Here is an 18,393-nt window from a genome sequence, read left to right as displayed (position 1 = left end):
GTTCCTGGTTCCTACACATAGCATTTAAGGCACTGGTTGTTTTCCGGACACGTTATTGTTGCATCAGCATCCGACCGATCTGTACTGTGGTAATGTCGACCTCAGGAGAGCCAGGTATAGTAAATGCTGAGCGTTTTAACCTTATACGGTCTTTAGTTGAAAATTCGAGAAAATAATGTGATGGCACGATTTAATGTGTTTTTCCACACTGTCACAGCCAATAAGCGAACATTAGCTTTGCTAGCTAACTATTATCAAAATCTGTGGTCCAGAGCTTGCAGAGGAGCCGCTTAGTTAAAGGTAACCCTGTCCGTGACTGCCAAGCCGAACCCTCTTTACAAATCTGGCGATTTAAGCTTGTAGCTAACGGAGCGGCATGTACGGTCACAGACACAGCGGTCATTCAGTAGTGGTTCTGAATGTGCTGAGCAGTTTTTCATAAAGAAATTAATATGTCAAGTTACAATTGATTCAGAAAATTGAATGAGCTTACTTAGACATTTGGTTTTGTACAGTAAAACGCATCGCATCGCATTGTACTGTACCTTTCTGCACAATCTTAGAGCTCCTGCAAATGAGTACCATTTATTTAAGAGTAGCCCCAGTGTGCGCATCTTCATGTGTCATGACAATGAAATGCAGCAGGGCAGGCACTGCTCTTATAACCAAACAACGGTAATGTATGTTCATGTAATAACTGCATCATCTTGAACGGAGTGTAAGGTTTGACTAAACATCTGGACAGATGTTTCATTAAAACCACATTCTTAAATCCTGATGATATTTACAGGAATATTCAAAAATCTATTGAGGACTTAATTGTTTGATGTTGATGGTTTTTGTTACATTGCAATAATCTAATTTTAGATATTTAATTTTCATTTTCAGTTTTGCTTAGTTGCATCATCCAGTGTGAAGTGTTAAGTTTCTATTTGACAACTGAACTACCCCTCACTTATTTCTTTGTAAAGTTTAGAACAGAACCTCATGAAATTGATTGAATCAGTTTATCCGTAATTTTTTCTGATTGCACTGAAGAGGGTCGTGGGAGGCCTGGAGCCACTCCCTGCTGACAATGGGTCAAAGGCGAGGTACACCTTGGACAGGGTACCAGTCCATCATGGCTGGCACTTGGAGAAAGACAACCACACACACCCACAATAACTCCTACGGGCAATTTACATGACTGAATCAATAAAATGCATTATTATTTCTGCTACTACTATAACTCAGCCTGTGAAAGAAAAGAAAAAGTTTCACCTTTTCCCTTCTCACATACTGTTTTAATACTTGATAATGAAGGCTTTATTTATAGGTAATTTATCTCATCTTTTTTCCATCTCCACCTTCTTCTGTCAGACTCTTGAACTTCAGTAAATGCAGTTATACTTATGTTTACCTTGCTTGCCTTATGCATTAGTTTAAATCTGTTTAATTTTGACTTAGTTTCATTTTCAGTCTTAGTCAAGCATAGCCAGAACAGTTTCAATTTGACCACTGGGGTTTCACTCTTAGTGTGTGGTGTTGAAAATTCAGTCATTCTTCCTCATGGTCATCATGTCTATGATGTTGGCAGTATCAGAATTAGACAGGCTGAACTGATTTATCAATCAAAACAAGTTATTTGTTGGAATGTTACATACTTTTTTATTTGTTTCTTGTCTTGTGTGTTTTTAGGATTTCTGTTTGTATGTGAAATAACATTTAGAATCATTTTCACTTGTAGTGTCAGATTCCTTCTGTTTCATGTCCAGGTCCTAGCCCTACAGTGACTACTGTATCTGCAGGCTGACCTTTTGTTTTTTGTTTTTTTAATACTGTATCGTAAGCACCATGGCCAGAGACAGTGTGAACTTGGGCGGGTCAGGAGACACTTCTTTAAACATCTGTACTGTTTAAAAAGATTCTCCTTATACTCATTCATTCACAACATTAATTCATCTGTGAAGCTACAGCATGACACAAAAAGGAGCCAAATCAGAAGGATTTACTCTCGGTAGCAACTTTATATATCTTCCTATATTAAAGGTAAAATATGGCTTTGTGGCTGTTTGTTGTTTTGGCCCATCAGGTGTTTGTGTGTGTGTGTGTGTGTGTGTGTGTTTAATCTACATAATCTGTAGAACCATAGTTTGGTTTGAACTTAATTTTAACATTATTTGACTTGGATGTGTTGTGACCTGCTGCTAAAGTTTTTGAGTCTGATCTTGTGGTTACTGGATATCTGTCCAGGGGAAACTTGTGGTGCTGTTAGTTTTTTCTGGCTGTTGCCTCATAGTCGGTAATTCTTTGCAAATATTTGCCCTCTTGTTTCTGCAGCCTTTGAGTATGGCTTCTTGCTACAGATTAATGAGGAGGCTGCACTGGCAGTGGCCCTGAATGACTACCTAACCTCACGCAGCTACCTGGCCGGGTTCAGTCCCTCCCAGGCCGACCGGAAAGCCTTTAAGCTCCTCCACAAGCCCCCAGATCCACAACATGTCCATGCTCTGCGCTGGTACAGACACATATCAGCCTTGCAGCAGGACCTCAGCCCTGAGAGCAGCAGTGAGTAGACAGTGGAAGGCACAAACGGGCTGGATATGGTTGTGGTCCCATACCGGAAGTCAAGGCTGTGTGAGGCAGGAAATAGTCTCACTTATTAAACTAAAAGCATTTCTATCAAACCCCTGCAAACCTTGAGATGCATGAGCCCACAGATCTTTGCAGGAATGTGAATGAATTCAGTTTTCCTTTTACTTTCCTTCTCAGTCATAGCAATACCTTGTGTGTAGTGCCTGTATCTAAGCACTGAGCAGTTAGTTAGTCATTGTTTAAACAAAATGACAGCAGCTGTGACGAGCCACACTCCAGTGTTAGTTTTGCCCACTGACCTGTTGCTTTACCTAATGAAAGCACCTTTGGTTAAATAACTTTGCAGACACATGAAAACACACACAGGTGTGCCATTTACAGCCAGTCAGACATCATTTGTAGCACAGATGGATGCAGGTTTGTTTGAATATTGGGTGTTGTTTCGACAGGGTGTTTCTGCCTGCCATGTGTAGCATTGACAGCTAAAGATCTCCTGGCCTTAAAGTTTATGTTCCTTAACTGAACACGTATAGCTGTAGTTCTTTGAGAATAAGCTCATACCTCACCTTTCCTATATTTAACTAATGGACAAAGCAAATGAGTAGATTTTCTGACTGTGGAGCACCCCTCCCATTTCCCACACTTTGAGCCAAATATTATTGCCTATAGGAAATTGTGACATAGCAAATAGGTTTAACTAGAATCAGTGAAATTATTTGGCCTGAAGATAGTTTTCTTTTCCTGTTCACTGGTGTGTTTATTTTGCAGGACAAGAATTATTTATCCATGTCTTTGGGTCAAATGAAAATATTAATTTAAAATAGGGAAATCATGTTCAGCTGTTTTCTGCATGATGATGTCAAGACTTCTTCTAAAGGTTTATAACCAGACTAGTTCAAACTTGAATACAGGTAAAAGTATCTTTATTATGTTTCACTAAAATGATATTTTCTATTGTTATTTACAGTGAAAACAAGATGCACTGTGAATTTTAATGGAAACACAACTTTTAATGTACTAGATAAAATCTGTCTGGCTTTAGAAAAATCAGTTTAACTTGTGGTTAAATTCTCCTGTGGGTTGCTTTTCCACTCATTACACACATTTGAATTTGTCATTTGACTTTTTCAAACCCTGCAGTATTAGATCTGTATTGTGGATACTTTTTTACTGATCACTGTAGAGCTGAAACAGATCATTTTAATGCAAAATTTCACTTGCTCCAGCTTCTCAAATGTGAATATTTGCTGCTTTTCTTTTTCTTTTTCCATTTGTAGTAAACTGAATATTTATGGGACTGATAGTCAAACAAAAAATATATTTCGGTATGTCATTGTGTGTTCTAGAAAATCTTTTTGAAATTAAAAAAATATATTTTATTAAATGATTTATCAAGAAAATAAGATTATTTGATAATGAGAGATCAATGGTTGCAGTCGTAGATAGGGCAGTAATGTCACATTACTGATGCAAGGGGGCAAAAATGTTCAAATCTTACATATAGTGGATTTAATTGAATGTAAACATTTGCCCTTTCTGAGTTTTAATGTGTGTGTTTTTGTGTGTCATTTTTATTTCAGTGAAAGGAAAGCGGGTTCAGCCCCCTTGGTCTCCACCATCGGGGACTGACGTTCCCCAACTTCACCTCTACAACAGCTTGACAAGAGCAAAGGTAGGTCAGAGGCAAACAGCAGACCCTCGTCTAGCTAGGGTGTAAATAAGCTGATGTTTTCTTATTATCTGTATAGCAGCCATTTGATATTTACAGTACTACTGAACTTATCACTTTCTTCTTACAGTGAGTGTTGAGGATTCCCATTCATCCTCTTTGAGTAATATACCATTTGCTGTAAGCTCAGTTATAAAGTAAAATTCAGAATATTAATCTGTCCCCTGATTATAATCGTTTTCTTCAGGAGTTGGTTGTAAACTGTGTGGTATTGTAATCTAAAATTGCTAGAATCAGTTGTCACAGTTAGAGCAGAGGAAGGTTGTCAGTTCATTCAGGCTTCTTATAAGTATATATGACAGGAGAAGTGTGTAATAGAACACCATACAACCTCATTGTGTTCTCATATTAAAAAGCTGTGCTTCTGAATAAAAGTCAGTTTTGTCCATAAGTTATTAAAATATAAAATTTTCCTTTTTTTTAATTCTTTTTCAATTCAATTCAGTTGATTCAGAGACAAGCTGATGTTAAATGTTTTTCATATTTATCACAGTCAGTTTAATTTGAAATTGGTGCTAGCCCCATTTGGACAGATGAAATGAGTCTACACAAAGCCTCAGCTTCTTAAAGTTAATTAATTTCTGTTTCAGGAGCCATTTGTTCCCCAGAAAGGGAATAAGGTAACATGGTATTGCTGCGGACCTACAGTGTATGACGCCTCACACATGGGACACGCCAGGTACACACATCACACCGGAAAGCAGTGTTGTAGTCGAGTCCAAGTCATCGAAGAATAATCCCAGTCAAGTTTGAGTTGAGTCCCCGTTACACGAGTCAGAGTCATCAGAGTCTACATTAATCACAACTGACACGGCTCTCTTATTTTATATTCCAAACTTTCTAGCAGTGTTTTGCAGAGGTCACGCTAGACTTTTTCACTGTCTGTCATTTTGACGGACGGGGTCACAAAAATTTCATAATAGTTTATTACCCCTCAATTTGATTTTCTTTCATTTTAGTAGCCTATAACCTAACTTTAAGTTGGTGTAGATCACCGCCTGTGTTGTGATTTGACAAAATGAAGGACAGCCTGAAGATTTTTCTGTCAAAAAATTCCATCAATTAAAGAAAATATTCGGTTAACGGAACCTCTTATGTCTTGCATCACTTTATTGCTCTGCAATTTGATAAATAAAAATATTCATAGAACGATGGCGTGTACACTTGATGGAAGTGGCTACAGCATGGTGCACATGAACAGGTTTTAATATCGATATCTTATGTCAGATTATTATAGCCTATTACAAAAAAAATCCAAGTCATTACCTTCAATTTTTGAGTTTGCATGCAGTCAGCGCTTGAGGCCAAGTCTGAGCCATCAGTGATCAAGTCCGAGTCGAGTCACAAGTCCTGAAAATCTGGGCTCCAGTTGGACTCTAGTCTGAGTCCTGGACTGGAGTACTACAACACTGCTGGAAAAGATTCATTCACAGCTATTCACATTAACGTTCCTTTAGCCAAGTATACTTCAGCATTTTATTTTATAATCTCTTTTCAGATCCTACATATCTTTTGATATTCTGCGAAGGATTCTGAGGGACTACTTCAAGTATGATGTCCTGTACTGCATGAACATCACAGACATAGATGACAAGGTAAGTATACAGTAGCTTGTAAATGGGGCTTATTCTTTACTGGCTATGTATTTATTTATTTATTTTAAATCAATAAAGTTGAAAATAAACTTGACATAATTTTTCTAAACCTGGCCGTACTGTCAGTTTGAAGTTCTGTCAAGACTCTGACTTACTTTCATCTCAATTACAAAGTAAATTTTTCTTGCCAGTATTTAATACAAGAAGACAAACGCATTTAAGTCACCAAGTATTATTGTATGTGGACACGTACAATAGAATAGAAGCTTTTAGCCATCCTATAGCCAACCGAAGACTAAACCGTGATATCAGAATCAACACAGAAGCATCTTATCCACAGTATTATCCTAATTTTCTATTTTGGATTTTGTTAAAAGGTTTAATAAACATCTCAGTTCCAAGAAATTAGAATGTTCTGGCTATTTTTGGATATGTTGGGCTTTATAGGGATAAATAGTAATGATGTTAACATTTCAAATAACTAGGCTAGTTTTAAATAACATGTCCACTATTTCAAATGTGAAGAGGATCTTTTTACATTTCTTTTTTTTAAATTATTTTATTTTGGGCTTTGTATTCTTTTTCAGATCATTAAAAGGGCCCGTCAGAACTACCTTTTGGACCAGTACAAGGAGAAACAGCCACAAGCTGCCCAAATACTAGAGGACATCCTGAGTGCCAGAGAGGTACAGCACGACCACACTCACTGAGCCTTTGATACAATAATAACAGCTTCTGTGGCATAAACATCCTCATTTTTGTGCAGCAATGGGTGTTGACAACTCATGGGTGATCTGTGCTTTAAGGCAAACATGACGATTAAATCCACAATGTGTGTTACAGTAGAGTCGTTGTGATTATTTTGCATTAAATTACAAATATTTGTTTGAGTTACATGTTAGAAGTTAAACCAACAAAAACATTGACTTCAGCCGTGTACTTGCTAAACGCAGAAATGAATCTTGCATTGGATGCCAAAACTCTTTAGATAAAATAAATATTCATGTCTTTAACACATGTATTGGAGGTTAATGAGAACAAGACAAAACCATGGATTGTTCATTTTGTTTACTAAACAGAAAATATAGTTGCAGTTCTCTTTCCTACAGCCAGGCTAAGCTCTACTGACTTGTGCTTGTGATAAGACAGGTTTCCTTGTGGGTCAGTAATGTTTATCTGATCAAATGCTTTGGAAGCAGAGACTGGTTAATCACAGCTCAGGTCAAATGGCTGTGTTTAGTCAGACACTCTACCTGTGAATACGAGGCACCAGGGCAGACACAGCAGATACTGAACGTCTGTATTAACTGAAATGCAAATACAATTTATTGCTCAGCTTTAACTTGAAACATCAGATGACCTGAAAGTTCTCTGTAGGGATCATTTAAATCCTCACTTGTGTGTTGTTACTGCTGTTTTCAGCCCTTTCAGACATATTTGGCCTCAACGACAGACCCAGATAAGAAGCAGATGCTGGAACGGCTGGACGCTGCCGTCACTGCTGCTCTGCAGCCCCTGCAGGCAGCTCTGGGGGTCACTGCTCCTGATGAAGTCATCCAACCTCTGGCCCAGGTGAGACTGAGCTGTAAATCTATATCTGAAGAGTAATCTCCCTCTCTTTGGAAGGATAGAAAATACTACATTTAAAATGACTTTTAGACATTTAGCGTGGAGTAGCTCTAGAAACTTCAGAATGATGATCCAGGGCATTTTTCATATTTGGTAAGTAGTTATAGTTTAGACTTTAAAAAAAAAGGAACCGTTTTTGTGTCAGATGTTAAGTGTATGGATAGGAGATGCACTTGTGTCTTGTCTGACAAATCTTTCACCACTGCACCAGTTTTTTTGTGTCCTATATGTCCATGTAGAATGAGCACTTGTATGTGTATAACAAATAACTTGCTAAATAAGTAACTTATATGCACTTTCTACCTACTGTAATATTGTTGATCAGTGTATTCGGTCTCCTGTATATTTAATTCATGCTGTTTACAACACTACACAGCTCTTTGCAGGAAAGTGTCTAACATTTACAGTTTATTTGCAATAAACACAAGATGAACTAATCTTAACTACTGAGCTGTGTTGGTTAACATATGAAGAGCTCTTTTCCATTTGGACTGGAATATGCTGTATTTCAAATTAATATTATCAATTGTGAATTATTTCTTTTTAATAGACTAACTTATATTTCATTTGTTGATTTTAATAGGAATAAATGACAAGAAATATATAAAATAAAATGTATATTGATACCGATTTGAGGCATTTTTAACAACATTTCTTTCGTCCAAGGTGCTGCTGGAGAGTTCCAAGGACCTGCTGGCTGATTGGTTGGACAAACAGTTCGGAAGTCTCGTCACAGAGAACTCAATCTTCTCCATTCTGCCTAAATACTGGGAGGGAGAGTATCATAATGACATGCAAGCCCTGAATGTAAGTAGAAGGGCAGCAAGTAGACAGATGCAAGGCAAAGTTTTTACATTATACAGCTGGTTTTACAGGTTAGGTAGTACATCACATGGCTAGTAAACTGGACTGTTCTACATAAACTGTCTTTGTTCCTCCAGGTTCTTCCCCCCGATGTCCTCACTAGAGTCAGTGAATACGTGCCTGAGATTGTGGAGTTTGTGAAGAGGATTGTCTCAAATGGTTATGGGTGAGGAACAAACTGCCAGTGTGTACAAATGATTTTACACATAACTTGTCAGTAACAACACAATAGTTTTAATTCACTGGTTTTGTGATGTTCACAGATATGAGTCAAACGGTTCTGTGTACTTTGATACCTCTAAGTTCGATGCCAGTCCGCAGCACTCGTATGCCAAACTGGTCCCAGAGGCAGTCGGAGATCAGAAAGCTTTACAAGAGGGAGAAGGTATGGTGCCATGTTTCAATTAACATTGTAGTTTTTTTTTATTCTTCACATTTCTGTGTAGAATTTTTATAATTATAGAAGCTTTATGAATATCTTCAAGTATTTATTTGTAAACTGAAACTATAACAGTTTTCTTTCTTCCTTCTGTCCCTATAGGAGACTTGAGCATCTCCGCTGACAGACTGAGTGAGAAAAAGTCCCCAAATGATTTTGCCTTGTGGAAAGCCTCCAAGCCAGGAGAGCCTTCATGGGACTCTCCCTGGGGGAAGGTGAGCATTCATGCTTAATGTAGGTGTGTTGTTAAGATGATGTCCAGCGTAACATTCAAAGACTTGACTTTTAACAGGAGATTATAATCTGCCCTGTTTCAACAAAGCACAGACTATTGTCTTCAGAAAGACGGCATGGAGGGCCTGAAATCTGTCAAGATTAGGCTGCTCATTTAACTGCAAGGTTATTAGTTAACTTCTCAGGTTTATTATGTCCCAGTGAGTCGAAAGCATCTACTTTATTCTCTTAATCTGCACAAGAAATGAAACATTTACGTAGACTCTAGTGATTTTTATCATTTTGATTGGTCTATAATTTTGATGTGATTGATACTAGAGCTGAATTGATCTGTTGGCTGACAGAAAATGAAGTGGCAGCCTGTTCACTTCAGCCATTCTTTAAGCAGAAATGTCAAACATTCCCTAGTTCCAGCTCTTCAGATGTATAGAACTATTAAGTTTCCTTTCCATATACAGTAAAGCTGAATGTCTTTGGATTATTGACTATTGGTCTGACAGGCACATCAAAACTGAAGACATTGCCACAGCTCTGGGAAATTAACATGGGTGTTTTCACTGTTCTCTGACATTTTATGGAGAAACAGTTATTCGATATGAGTATTTATGTTGCTTTGAATGTCATAACAGGGAAGGCCAGGCTGGCACATTGAATGTTCAGCCATGGCTGGCTCTATCCTGGGAGAGTCCATGGACATCCACGGTGGAGGGTTTGATCTCCGATTCCCTCATCATGACAATGAGTTGGCTCAGTCTGAGGTACAGCTGTGGAGTATTTAATGGAAGAAAATATTTGTTCTTGTTTCTCTTTAATGACCAGAGTTTGAAAAATAGTTGCAAGTCATAAAATGAAATACCCCTAACTGACAGTGTATAGAAAACATCCAGACAGTAGTCATCAAGGGTGTGACGATACGCTTGGCTCACGAGACGAGATGATATTTTAACACTTTTTTAAGAATATATGACTGTAAAAATTGTCACAAAATGCAAAACAATGCAGGCGCAGTTTGAATCTTGTAATGAATGTCTCTTCAGTTCTTCATGTTGACTTGTCATAACATGGCCGTATCATACACGCCTACAAAATTCACCCCCCTGACCCACACAGCCCCTTGCATTAAAACACAACAGGGGGTTGAGCTTTTGCTGGACTATTGTGAACTTATCAGTCATACTAGCTGCTGCTCTGGTTCTGTTGTGTACTGATATCTTGAGACAACTTTTGCCTTGACAGAAAGTATCGTCACGTTTTAATATCGTGAGATCTCATCACACCCTTAGTAGTCAAAGATAATTAACTGAGTTATATTGAAAGTATCATTCACTAAAAGAGAGAGTACACTACAGATTTTCACCACTATTGTTAATTTCCATCACAGGCTTTCTTTGAGAATGATCACTGGGTCCGATACTTCCTGCACACTGGGCACCTGACGATCGCAGGCTGCAAGATGTCAAAATCGTTGAAGAACTTCATCACCATCAAGGACGCCTTGGCAAAGAACTCAGGTGCCTCATCTGGTTCAGATGGATGTCACTGTTGTTGTAGTCGAGTGATTTTTCCTGCAGGATATACACCTGCTTGCAGTTGCTCTTCTCACCAAATATTCTGAGTTCAGCAACAGAAAACACTTTCTTGCTCCATTATTCTCCAGACATGTACAACACATGTCTAAACAGCTTGGCATAAGATCCTTTATGCAAATGTAAAATACAGTAACTGGCCTCTTTTTATGTAGGCTCAGTAAATATGTTACTAAACTGTCTCCAAAACTTAGTAAATATCACAATGTACGTCAGAGGCGGCACAGCAACGCGGTGATTAGTCCTGTCGCCTCACAGCAAAAGGTTCCAGGCTCGAGTCCCGGCCAACCTGAGGCCTTTCTGTGCAGAGTCTGCATGTTCTCCCTGTGCCTGCGTGGGCTTTCTCCGGGTGCTTCCTCCCACAATCCAGAGACATGCAGCTTGGGTTGACTGGCGACTCTAAATTGCCCATAGGAGTGAGTGAGAGTGTGTGTGGGTGTTTGTCTACATGTCAGCCCTGTGATAGACTAGCGACCTCTCCAGGGTGGACCCCGCCTCTCACCCAGTGTTAGCTGGGATAGGCTCCAGCCCCCCCTGCAGCCTTATTCAGGAATAGGAGGTATAGATAATGGCTGGATGTCAGAGCTTAATGGGGTTTTCCCTCTTAAGCTCCAGCAGAGAGCAGTTACAACTCTTCTATCTCACACATTACTGATGAATGATTTCATCAAAACATAGATTGTAGAGAGATGTAACACTAAATTCCAAGCATGTATTTTGTTGCAGTGTCAAATAAATGAAGGTGGTAGAAATTATTTTAATGGCTCCTCTGTTTGTCCTCCTGCAGCTCGCCAGCTCCGTCTAGCTTTCTTGATGCATTCCTGGAAGGATACCCTGGACTACTCTTCCAACACAATGGAGTCAGCCGTCCAGTATGAGAAGTTCATGAATGTAGGTGTAAAATGTAGTTTATTCATGTTATTAATCCTGAGATCTGTCTCTTTTGTAATTACCTGTTGGTTTGTGCCCTTTCTATGTGACAGGAGTTCTTCCTCAATGTAAAAGACATACTGCGTGCTCCTACTGATGTCACAGGTCAGTTTGAGAAGTGGGAAGCGGCAGAGGTGGAGCTTAACAACAGGTAGGAGCACAAAGATGGGGAGTGAGTGTGTTATTCATTCAGAAGTAGCAGCTCTTTAACACATTTAACCTGCTGAAATCTTCCCAAGCATAGTGCATCTTCTCATAACAAGCTTGAGACATCTGAAGAGCCAAATGCTTGCTTGCACCAGAGTTTGTCACCATCTCAGGACTTGTTCACACACACTACCTTTTAACCAGTTAATGTATACTAGTTCAAGACCAAATGCTAAGGGTGACTTTTGTTTTTTAGCTTCTGCAAGGGGAAGGCAGCCGTGCATGAAGCTCTGTGTGACAATATGGACACTCGGACGGCCATGGAAGAGATGAGAGTGCTGGTCAACCAGAGCAACAGCTACATCGCCGGCAGGAAGAGCGCCAAGCTGAGACCCAACCGCATGCTGGTGGAAAGCATCGCTGTGTATCTCACTAACATGCTGAAGGTGAGCACGTTCAGCTGCTACTGCTTTTATCATCTAGTCTTCAGTGCACTTTCTGAATACTGAAGAAAGATTTGTTTCAATAGATCCATTACAGAGTGCTGTGTTTCTGTCCATAAAGCTGAGGAAAATTTAAGAGCAGCGTTATACTAACAACTTTGCTACTATCCTGGTCCTCTGCTGGACGCCAAGGCAACTGACATCAAATGGCCTGTTGGGCTTATTGACATAGCCTACATTGTTGGATTCGAACAGATCATTATGGTTCAAATTGTTTTGTTTTTTCTTACTACGTACGAATGAAGGTTTGAAATTTGAATAAAAGTGACAGCCCTAAAGTGTTGTGATTCACTCACTGGAAGTGTTTCAGCTGTGATTTAGTGCTGCACAATAGAACTTGTCAACTGCACACAACTGCTTTGAGTTTATTTTACCGTTTGTAGAGAAATGAGAGTACATTTATATTTAGCCATGACACCACGTGAAGTCTGTTTTAATCTTTCTTTAGCCTGTTGATACATGTGGTGCTTTGTGCACTGGCCACACAAGCAGTGTGTATTGCATAAGTAGTAAACCCACTGAAATGAGTCTGTTGTCATTTAGATATTTGGCGCCATTGAAGGATCGGACCCTGTAGGTTTCCCTGTGGGAGGACAAGGTCAGAGTATTGACGTACGTAATGAAACACTTTTCAATGTTTTCACTATTTTTGTTGTTGGTGGAAATGTGTCTTAACAGGCAACTATCATGTTGAAATTTGAGTGTTTTAACAATTTACTGTGGTTTTAGCCTTAAGGTCACTTTAATTTGTCTTGGCTACATCATGTTACTAACATTCAAACATCTTATTTATCAGTTAAAAAAACAACAACTAGTCAGTCTATTTAACATTGCTTGGACTTAATTTGTCCAACCAAACAAGAGTTGTTTTACATTTGTTAGATGGGTCAGTCGGTATCTGTCATAAATGTACAGTACAAATTTAAAATGTGGCTTTGATTCCTTTGTCGCAAACTAATGATTGTACAAGTTTAACGATTGTACAGAGTTCGTACTGTTTAGTTTAGCATTATTCGAAGCTGCCACTATTTAAATGACATACAGTAAACTATCATCACTACTGTTTGCCAGTTGGAGAGCACAGTTGTGCCGTACCTCACGGTGCTGTCGGATTTCAGAGAGGGTGTTCGAAAAATCGCTCGAGAGCAGAAAGGTACAACCTCTCCAGAAGATCTGAATTACTTCTGTCATAATATCAAAATACTTCTTATTGTAGTTTCAGAGTTTTTATTCAGTGTCTAACTAAAGCACTTACTCATTCAGTGATGGAGCTGCTGCAGCTTTGTGATGAGGTGCGTGATGAGACCTTGCCGGATTTGGGAGTCCGACTGGAAGATCATGAAGGTAACAGACTTTTAGAGGTGAATATATGAGGTTAAAAGAATTAGGACTGGCACAGTTGTACTTTGTCTTTTTGTAATAATTGTAAGGATAAAAAGTCCCTGATGAAGAGTGGCAGGAAAATAAAAGTTTGTCTGACTCGTCATGAACCAAACTGTGTTACAGGTCTGCCCACAGTGGTGAAACTAGTAGACAGGGAGATACTGCTGAAGGAGAAAGAGGAGAAGAAGAAGGTAATGGAGGGGTGGTGATACTTATTTAATTGTCCCCATATTATTGACATAATCACGGTGGTTGTAAAACTTTTGCAAATAATTAAAACCACACCAGGGTTCTGGGTTACTGTTTGGATAAATCTGTTTACTGTAAACATGGGTGCATTTCCTCTAATTTGATAGATGAGAGCCACCCCATTCAAAAGGCATCGATAAGTCTGCCCCTCTTCAAAACTGGGTTTAATGACTATAAGACCAGAGATTTCAACTGAGAGCCAGTTGTTCTGTCTACCCGGAAAAGAAAACCAATTAAAATGTTGTTCAATATACAAGCTGTAGTCTCTGTTTATAATACCTGCCCTGAGGTCTAACAAAGAACTCTTCTTCTCTGATTAAACTAGAAGAGAGCACTTCACAAATCCCAGCTGTTTGTCCGAGAAGGGATTTGTTTGTATTCTGAATATGAGTTCAGTGGTAATTTTTAAATGCCCGAACTAGCTGTAATAGCATAAAGAGATTATCTGTGAACAGTTGTTTTCTTCTTTCTCAGGTGGAAGAAGAGAAGAAAAGGAAGAAGGAAGAGGCTGCCAGGAAGAAAGAGGAACAAGAGGTCAGTCAGATGGCTCTATATAGAGGAGTTTACCCACCATGTCCACATCAAGCATCTGTGTGCTGTTCTGGCTTCTTCCCCACTGCTGGAGACGATGCCATGCCATGCCGTCTGGGATGTGTGTGCCCACTCGGCTCGTGAGATGCATGCTGGTTCTTTTTCCCACTCTTGTTGAAATTCACTTGCAAATATGCATAAAGGCCTGTATCTAGTTGTCATATATAGGTACAGCCACAAACGAGGTGCAGGTGTGTAGAAATGTGGCTGTAGACAGATGATGCTCCACTCGTAAAACTTTCTCCATGGTGATCGAAGCGGCATTGGGGCCATGAGTTAGGTGGAGTGCAGCCAGAACGCGACACAGCCGTGCCTTGTGGACAAACATTGAGGGTTTTCTCTCATATTGAACATGTTCACTTACTCATTTCTTTGACTGTTTCAGATGGCTAAACTCGCAAAGATGAAGATGCCTCCATATGAAATGTTTCGCACGGAAACGGATAAATATTCCCAATTTGATAAAATGGTAACTCCCACATGTCCTTTTCACTCTTTCAGCTGAAGTATTTAAAGCATGACAGGGTTGATCTTTCCAGGTGAAGTACTGTAGTAGTTTGAATAAGGAGAGTTTACAAATTATATTTAACTGGGCCATAAGAAAGTTTTGGAATGGTCACCTGACTGACCTGCACGGGCTCACTTAGGTTTTAATAAGCCTTGGTTGCACACTGAGACTTTTACTTGCATTAATAATTTGTACTGCACAGCTACTGTAGTTTGTAGCACTTATGGTAGTCTTGCACCAGCAGCTGTGAAAGTTCATTTAAAGGGAGGAAGTATTCTCAATGTGGTAGAGCCAAACCTAAACAAAGCCAGTGATATGTAAGTGTCGTCCCTGCAGTGGAGTGACAGTCTGAACTTTGTTTTTCCTGGTGTAAATTTGAATTTCATGGTTTTATTTTTATGAATATCATTTTATCCTCTGTCCTTTGAGAAGTCTGATCATTGCTAAATGTGTCTTAAGCATGTTTTCGGTTTGCACGTAAAAATATTTAAAATGCCAAACTGCTGATATTCAGTAGTGGACTGAATGTGCATGAATTCTTACTTGGTTTGGCTCAAGATTTGCACAACACTGTGACAAAAATGTGACTAATCACAGTGAATTTGAGACCTGTTTCTTGTTGCTAACAGGGTTTCCCCACCCATGATGCTGAAGGTAAGGAGCTCAGCAAAGGACAAGCCAAGAAGCTGCGGAAGCTCTACGAGGCCCAGGAGAAATTACACAATGAGTATCTTCAGATGACTCAAGATGGCAACTGATTCTGGTTACAAACTAACCAAGCCATCTACTCTACACAGTACCTTCACAATAAGTGTTAAGGTCACAGACGCTGGGTCAATGTTTGTCTGTTTTCAGCAAATCTAACAATAAAAAACTAATGATTTTTTTCCATCCAAGTGAATTTCTGAATAACGGTTAAAACTTACACTTCCTAACCAAAGTCCATCAGTCTTCAAAGTGGGAAAAGAAACTGAAGGAAACCACCTCCTTATTTTGTTTGTCTCATCATCTCCCCACAAGAGCAAATTCAAGTCAGTAAATGAAGATTTAATGATGTGACATCACAGCAAAGTGCTATATATTAACACCGCCTATCAGTTTAAAGACTGGTTTCTGTATTAAAAATGACATTTTTAATGTAATTCACAAATTGCATAAAAAATAGCTGAAGGCACTGGCACCGCAACTAACAATTCATTTCATCATTGATCACTAATCTCCCTGTTATTGTCTTGATTAACTGATTGATCACTGTATAAAATAGGAAAGCCAAAGTGCGTGTTTTAGTTGTCCGACAGTCAGTTTACTATCCTAATGCCAACAAAAACAGGAAGCTCTCACAATTAAGAAGCTGGAACCATCTTGTTGATTATCACAATAGATGTAGCAGAATTTTTCATCCATTGATTAACTGACTGATTGTTGCAGCTCTAGAGGGCACCTTTGAATATAAATTAGTTTTAGGCCAATATTCCTTTTACTGCCATTGTTTCACCCATTGTAGAGTTCACATTTTTTCTTTTTCTTCCACAATTGTATGAGAATGTGTCTGTTCTTAGAACATTTTAGGTAATTCAATACTTTTTCCAAACATTTGCATCAATTTTGTTTTTTTGGTTCATTCCTCATCTTCAGGATTTTTACTGGATTTGTACAACCTTAAAGGACAATGCCACAAATGTTCATTACTTTTTGTTTTTGTCAGAAAATACCACAAAAGACCAACAATGTGTTAGTCCATCCTCTCTGTACTTGCTGACGTCCTTAGCCTGTCTGGCTCGCAGCCCCAAGCCCATTGATTCCTACTGAACACTTAAACACATCACACAAATTTAGTTTTTAAAAGAAATGCTCCATAATTTCCTAAAACATCTCGACACTCAAACAGGAAATTTTTCGTTTTTCCAGCTACGACTGGATTTGGTGTTCTAGTGAGTCAACATTGGAGCTCTATTGCACAGAGGAATATATAATATATCACATAATACTTTTACTTTTGGCGGGATGTTGGTTTTGGTCTATTTGTAGAATCTACTGTTTGTAAGAAAAATATAGCCTATCACCAGGCAGCTGTATTCTCATCACACTGGGAGAAGATAACTTGTTAAACCCGCTGTTATTGTTATTACTCTTGTGGCTTGAGTGAAATCACATGAAGAGCAGCTTTTTATTATTCAGCTATCCATTAGGATTGTGTATTTTTGTACTGTTTATGTATTGCAGTTCCATGGTTTTGAGAAGGCATACCTGTAGCACAGATGTTTAGGAAAGAAGACTCTCAAATTGTTCATCTTCGTCAGCTTTTCAGATTACAGGAATGTTTACTCGTGTTAAACCCTCCAGTGGCAAGGTGTTATCATTACTCTGGGTGAAATGACTTTTTTTCACTTATTAGAAGGGAACAGCAGTTAAGATTGATGTATATGTGCTTAATACACAAATAAAAGACATTCAGACTGGAACAGAATGAAACTTTAAATTTTGTTACAGTCTGTGATATTTTGAAGGTCTGTGCCTGTTGTCTACCTGGAGGATGTCTATTTAGTGATGTTGATTCACAGTTTCAATAAATGTGTAAATGGGAGCAGGCAGAGGCGTTTGTCTGTTATTTTGTATGGCCTGTGCTCCCCTGTAAGGTAATAGAAAATCAACAGAATCACTGATTTTTAAGCACAGATACTTTGCTTGAATTTAATGTGTCTTTATGAAAGATAAAAGGCACCAAAGACCATGCCAATGCCTCCAAGAGAGCTCTCAGGCTCAAGTCTTCTTTAAGGAAGCCCACATGATTTCATCATGATTACATGGCTTGTAATGGACTAAAAATAAGACCGTTAAATCCTAATAAAACCTTAAAAGTCACTGAAATGAAATGCACCTTGAATTATCTGACTTCAGTTTGCCAAAATGGACCACTTGTTAGCTTATGTCAAGACAAGGCATTTGCAGCGTTATGTAATTAGACTATTAGTTCAGGATTGTTGTCATTCTGTCAATGTGATGAGACCTGATACTCTTTGCAACACTGTCACTGGGCCTATATTTGTAGATGATGCATTTGATGGGAAAAGATGCAATAAAGTGCATTTTGTTCTTTTTGTGCTTTGTGAAGTTTGTGGAGGTCAAATACCTTCTTTTAAATACACACTTCAAGGTTAATCTGGTGTCAGTAATTTTAAATCAGAATTTTGAGTTCATTTATTACTATGAATAACAAAAGGACAATATGATTTACATGTGAGATGCGTCAGAAAATTGGCTGTTTGTCTGAATTGTATGGTTAGAAACTCTCTAATGTTAATATTAGTAGTAGTAGTACTAGTACTGATGTTGATATAAAATCTGTACCTTTGACGTCAGCACGTTGGTAGCGTCATACCAAAGCTGTATCTAATCAGATTTCACGGAGCGCTATTTGAAACCTGCTCGTGT

General features: G+C 38.7%; 1 protein-coding gene across 2 annotated transcripts; it reads left to right on the top strand.

The window, feature by feature from the left end:
• Nucleotides 1-16: 16 nt before the first annotated feature.
• On the top strand, nucleotides 17-18,036 carry cars1 (cysteinyl-tRNA synthetase 1). Of its 2 annotated transcripts, XM_020585602.1 has the most exons (23): nucleotides 17-114; nucleotides 2,320-2,547; nucleotides 4,155-4,246; nucleotides 4,894-4,982; nucleotides 5,802-5,898; nucleotides 6,486-6,584; nucleotides 7,321-7,470; nucleotides 8,194-8,334; nucleotides 8,469-8,557; nucleotides 8,655-8,776; nucleotides 8,933-9,045; nucleotides 9,694-9,822; nucleotides 10,446-10,575; nucleotides 11,438-11,541; nucleotides 11,634-11,731; nucleotides 11,984-12,173; nucleotides 12,774-12,842; nucleotides 13,302-13,383; nucleotides 13,494-13,574; nucleotides 13,737-13,804; nucleotides 14,337-14,396; nucleotides 14,839-14,922; nucleotides 15,591-18,036. In XM_020585602.1, the coding sequence occupies exons 1-23, from the start codon at nucleotides 93-95 to the stop codon at nucleotides 15,717-15,719; spliced, it is 2,466 nt and encodes an 821-aa protein (XP_020441258.1). In that variant the 5' UTR covers nucleotides 17-92; the 3' UTR covers nucleotides 15,720-18,036. The 2 variants fall into 2 exon arrangements, with proteins under 2 accessions (XP_020441258.1, XP_020441259.1); XM_020585603.1 differs by lacking the exon at nucleotides 2,320-2,547.
• The last annotated feature ends 357 nt before the right edge of the window (nucleotides 18,037-18,393 follow it).

Source organism: Monopterus albus, unplaced genomic scaffold (assembly GCF_001952655.1).
Source record: "Monopterus albus unplaced genomic scaffold, M_albus_1.0 scaffold372.1, whole genome shotgun sequence".
Taxonomy (NCBI): Eukaryota; Metazoa; Chordata; class Actinopteri; order Synbranchiformes; family Synbranchidae; genus Monopterus; species Monopterus albus.
This window is presented reverse-complemented; position numbering and strand designations above follow the sequence as displayed.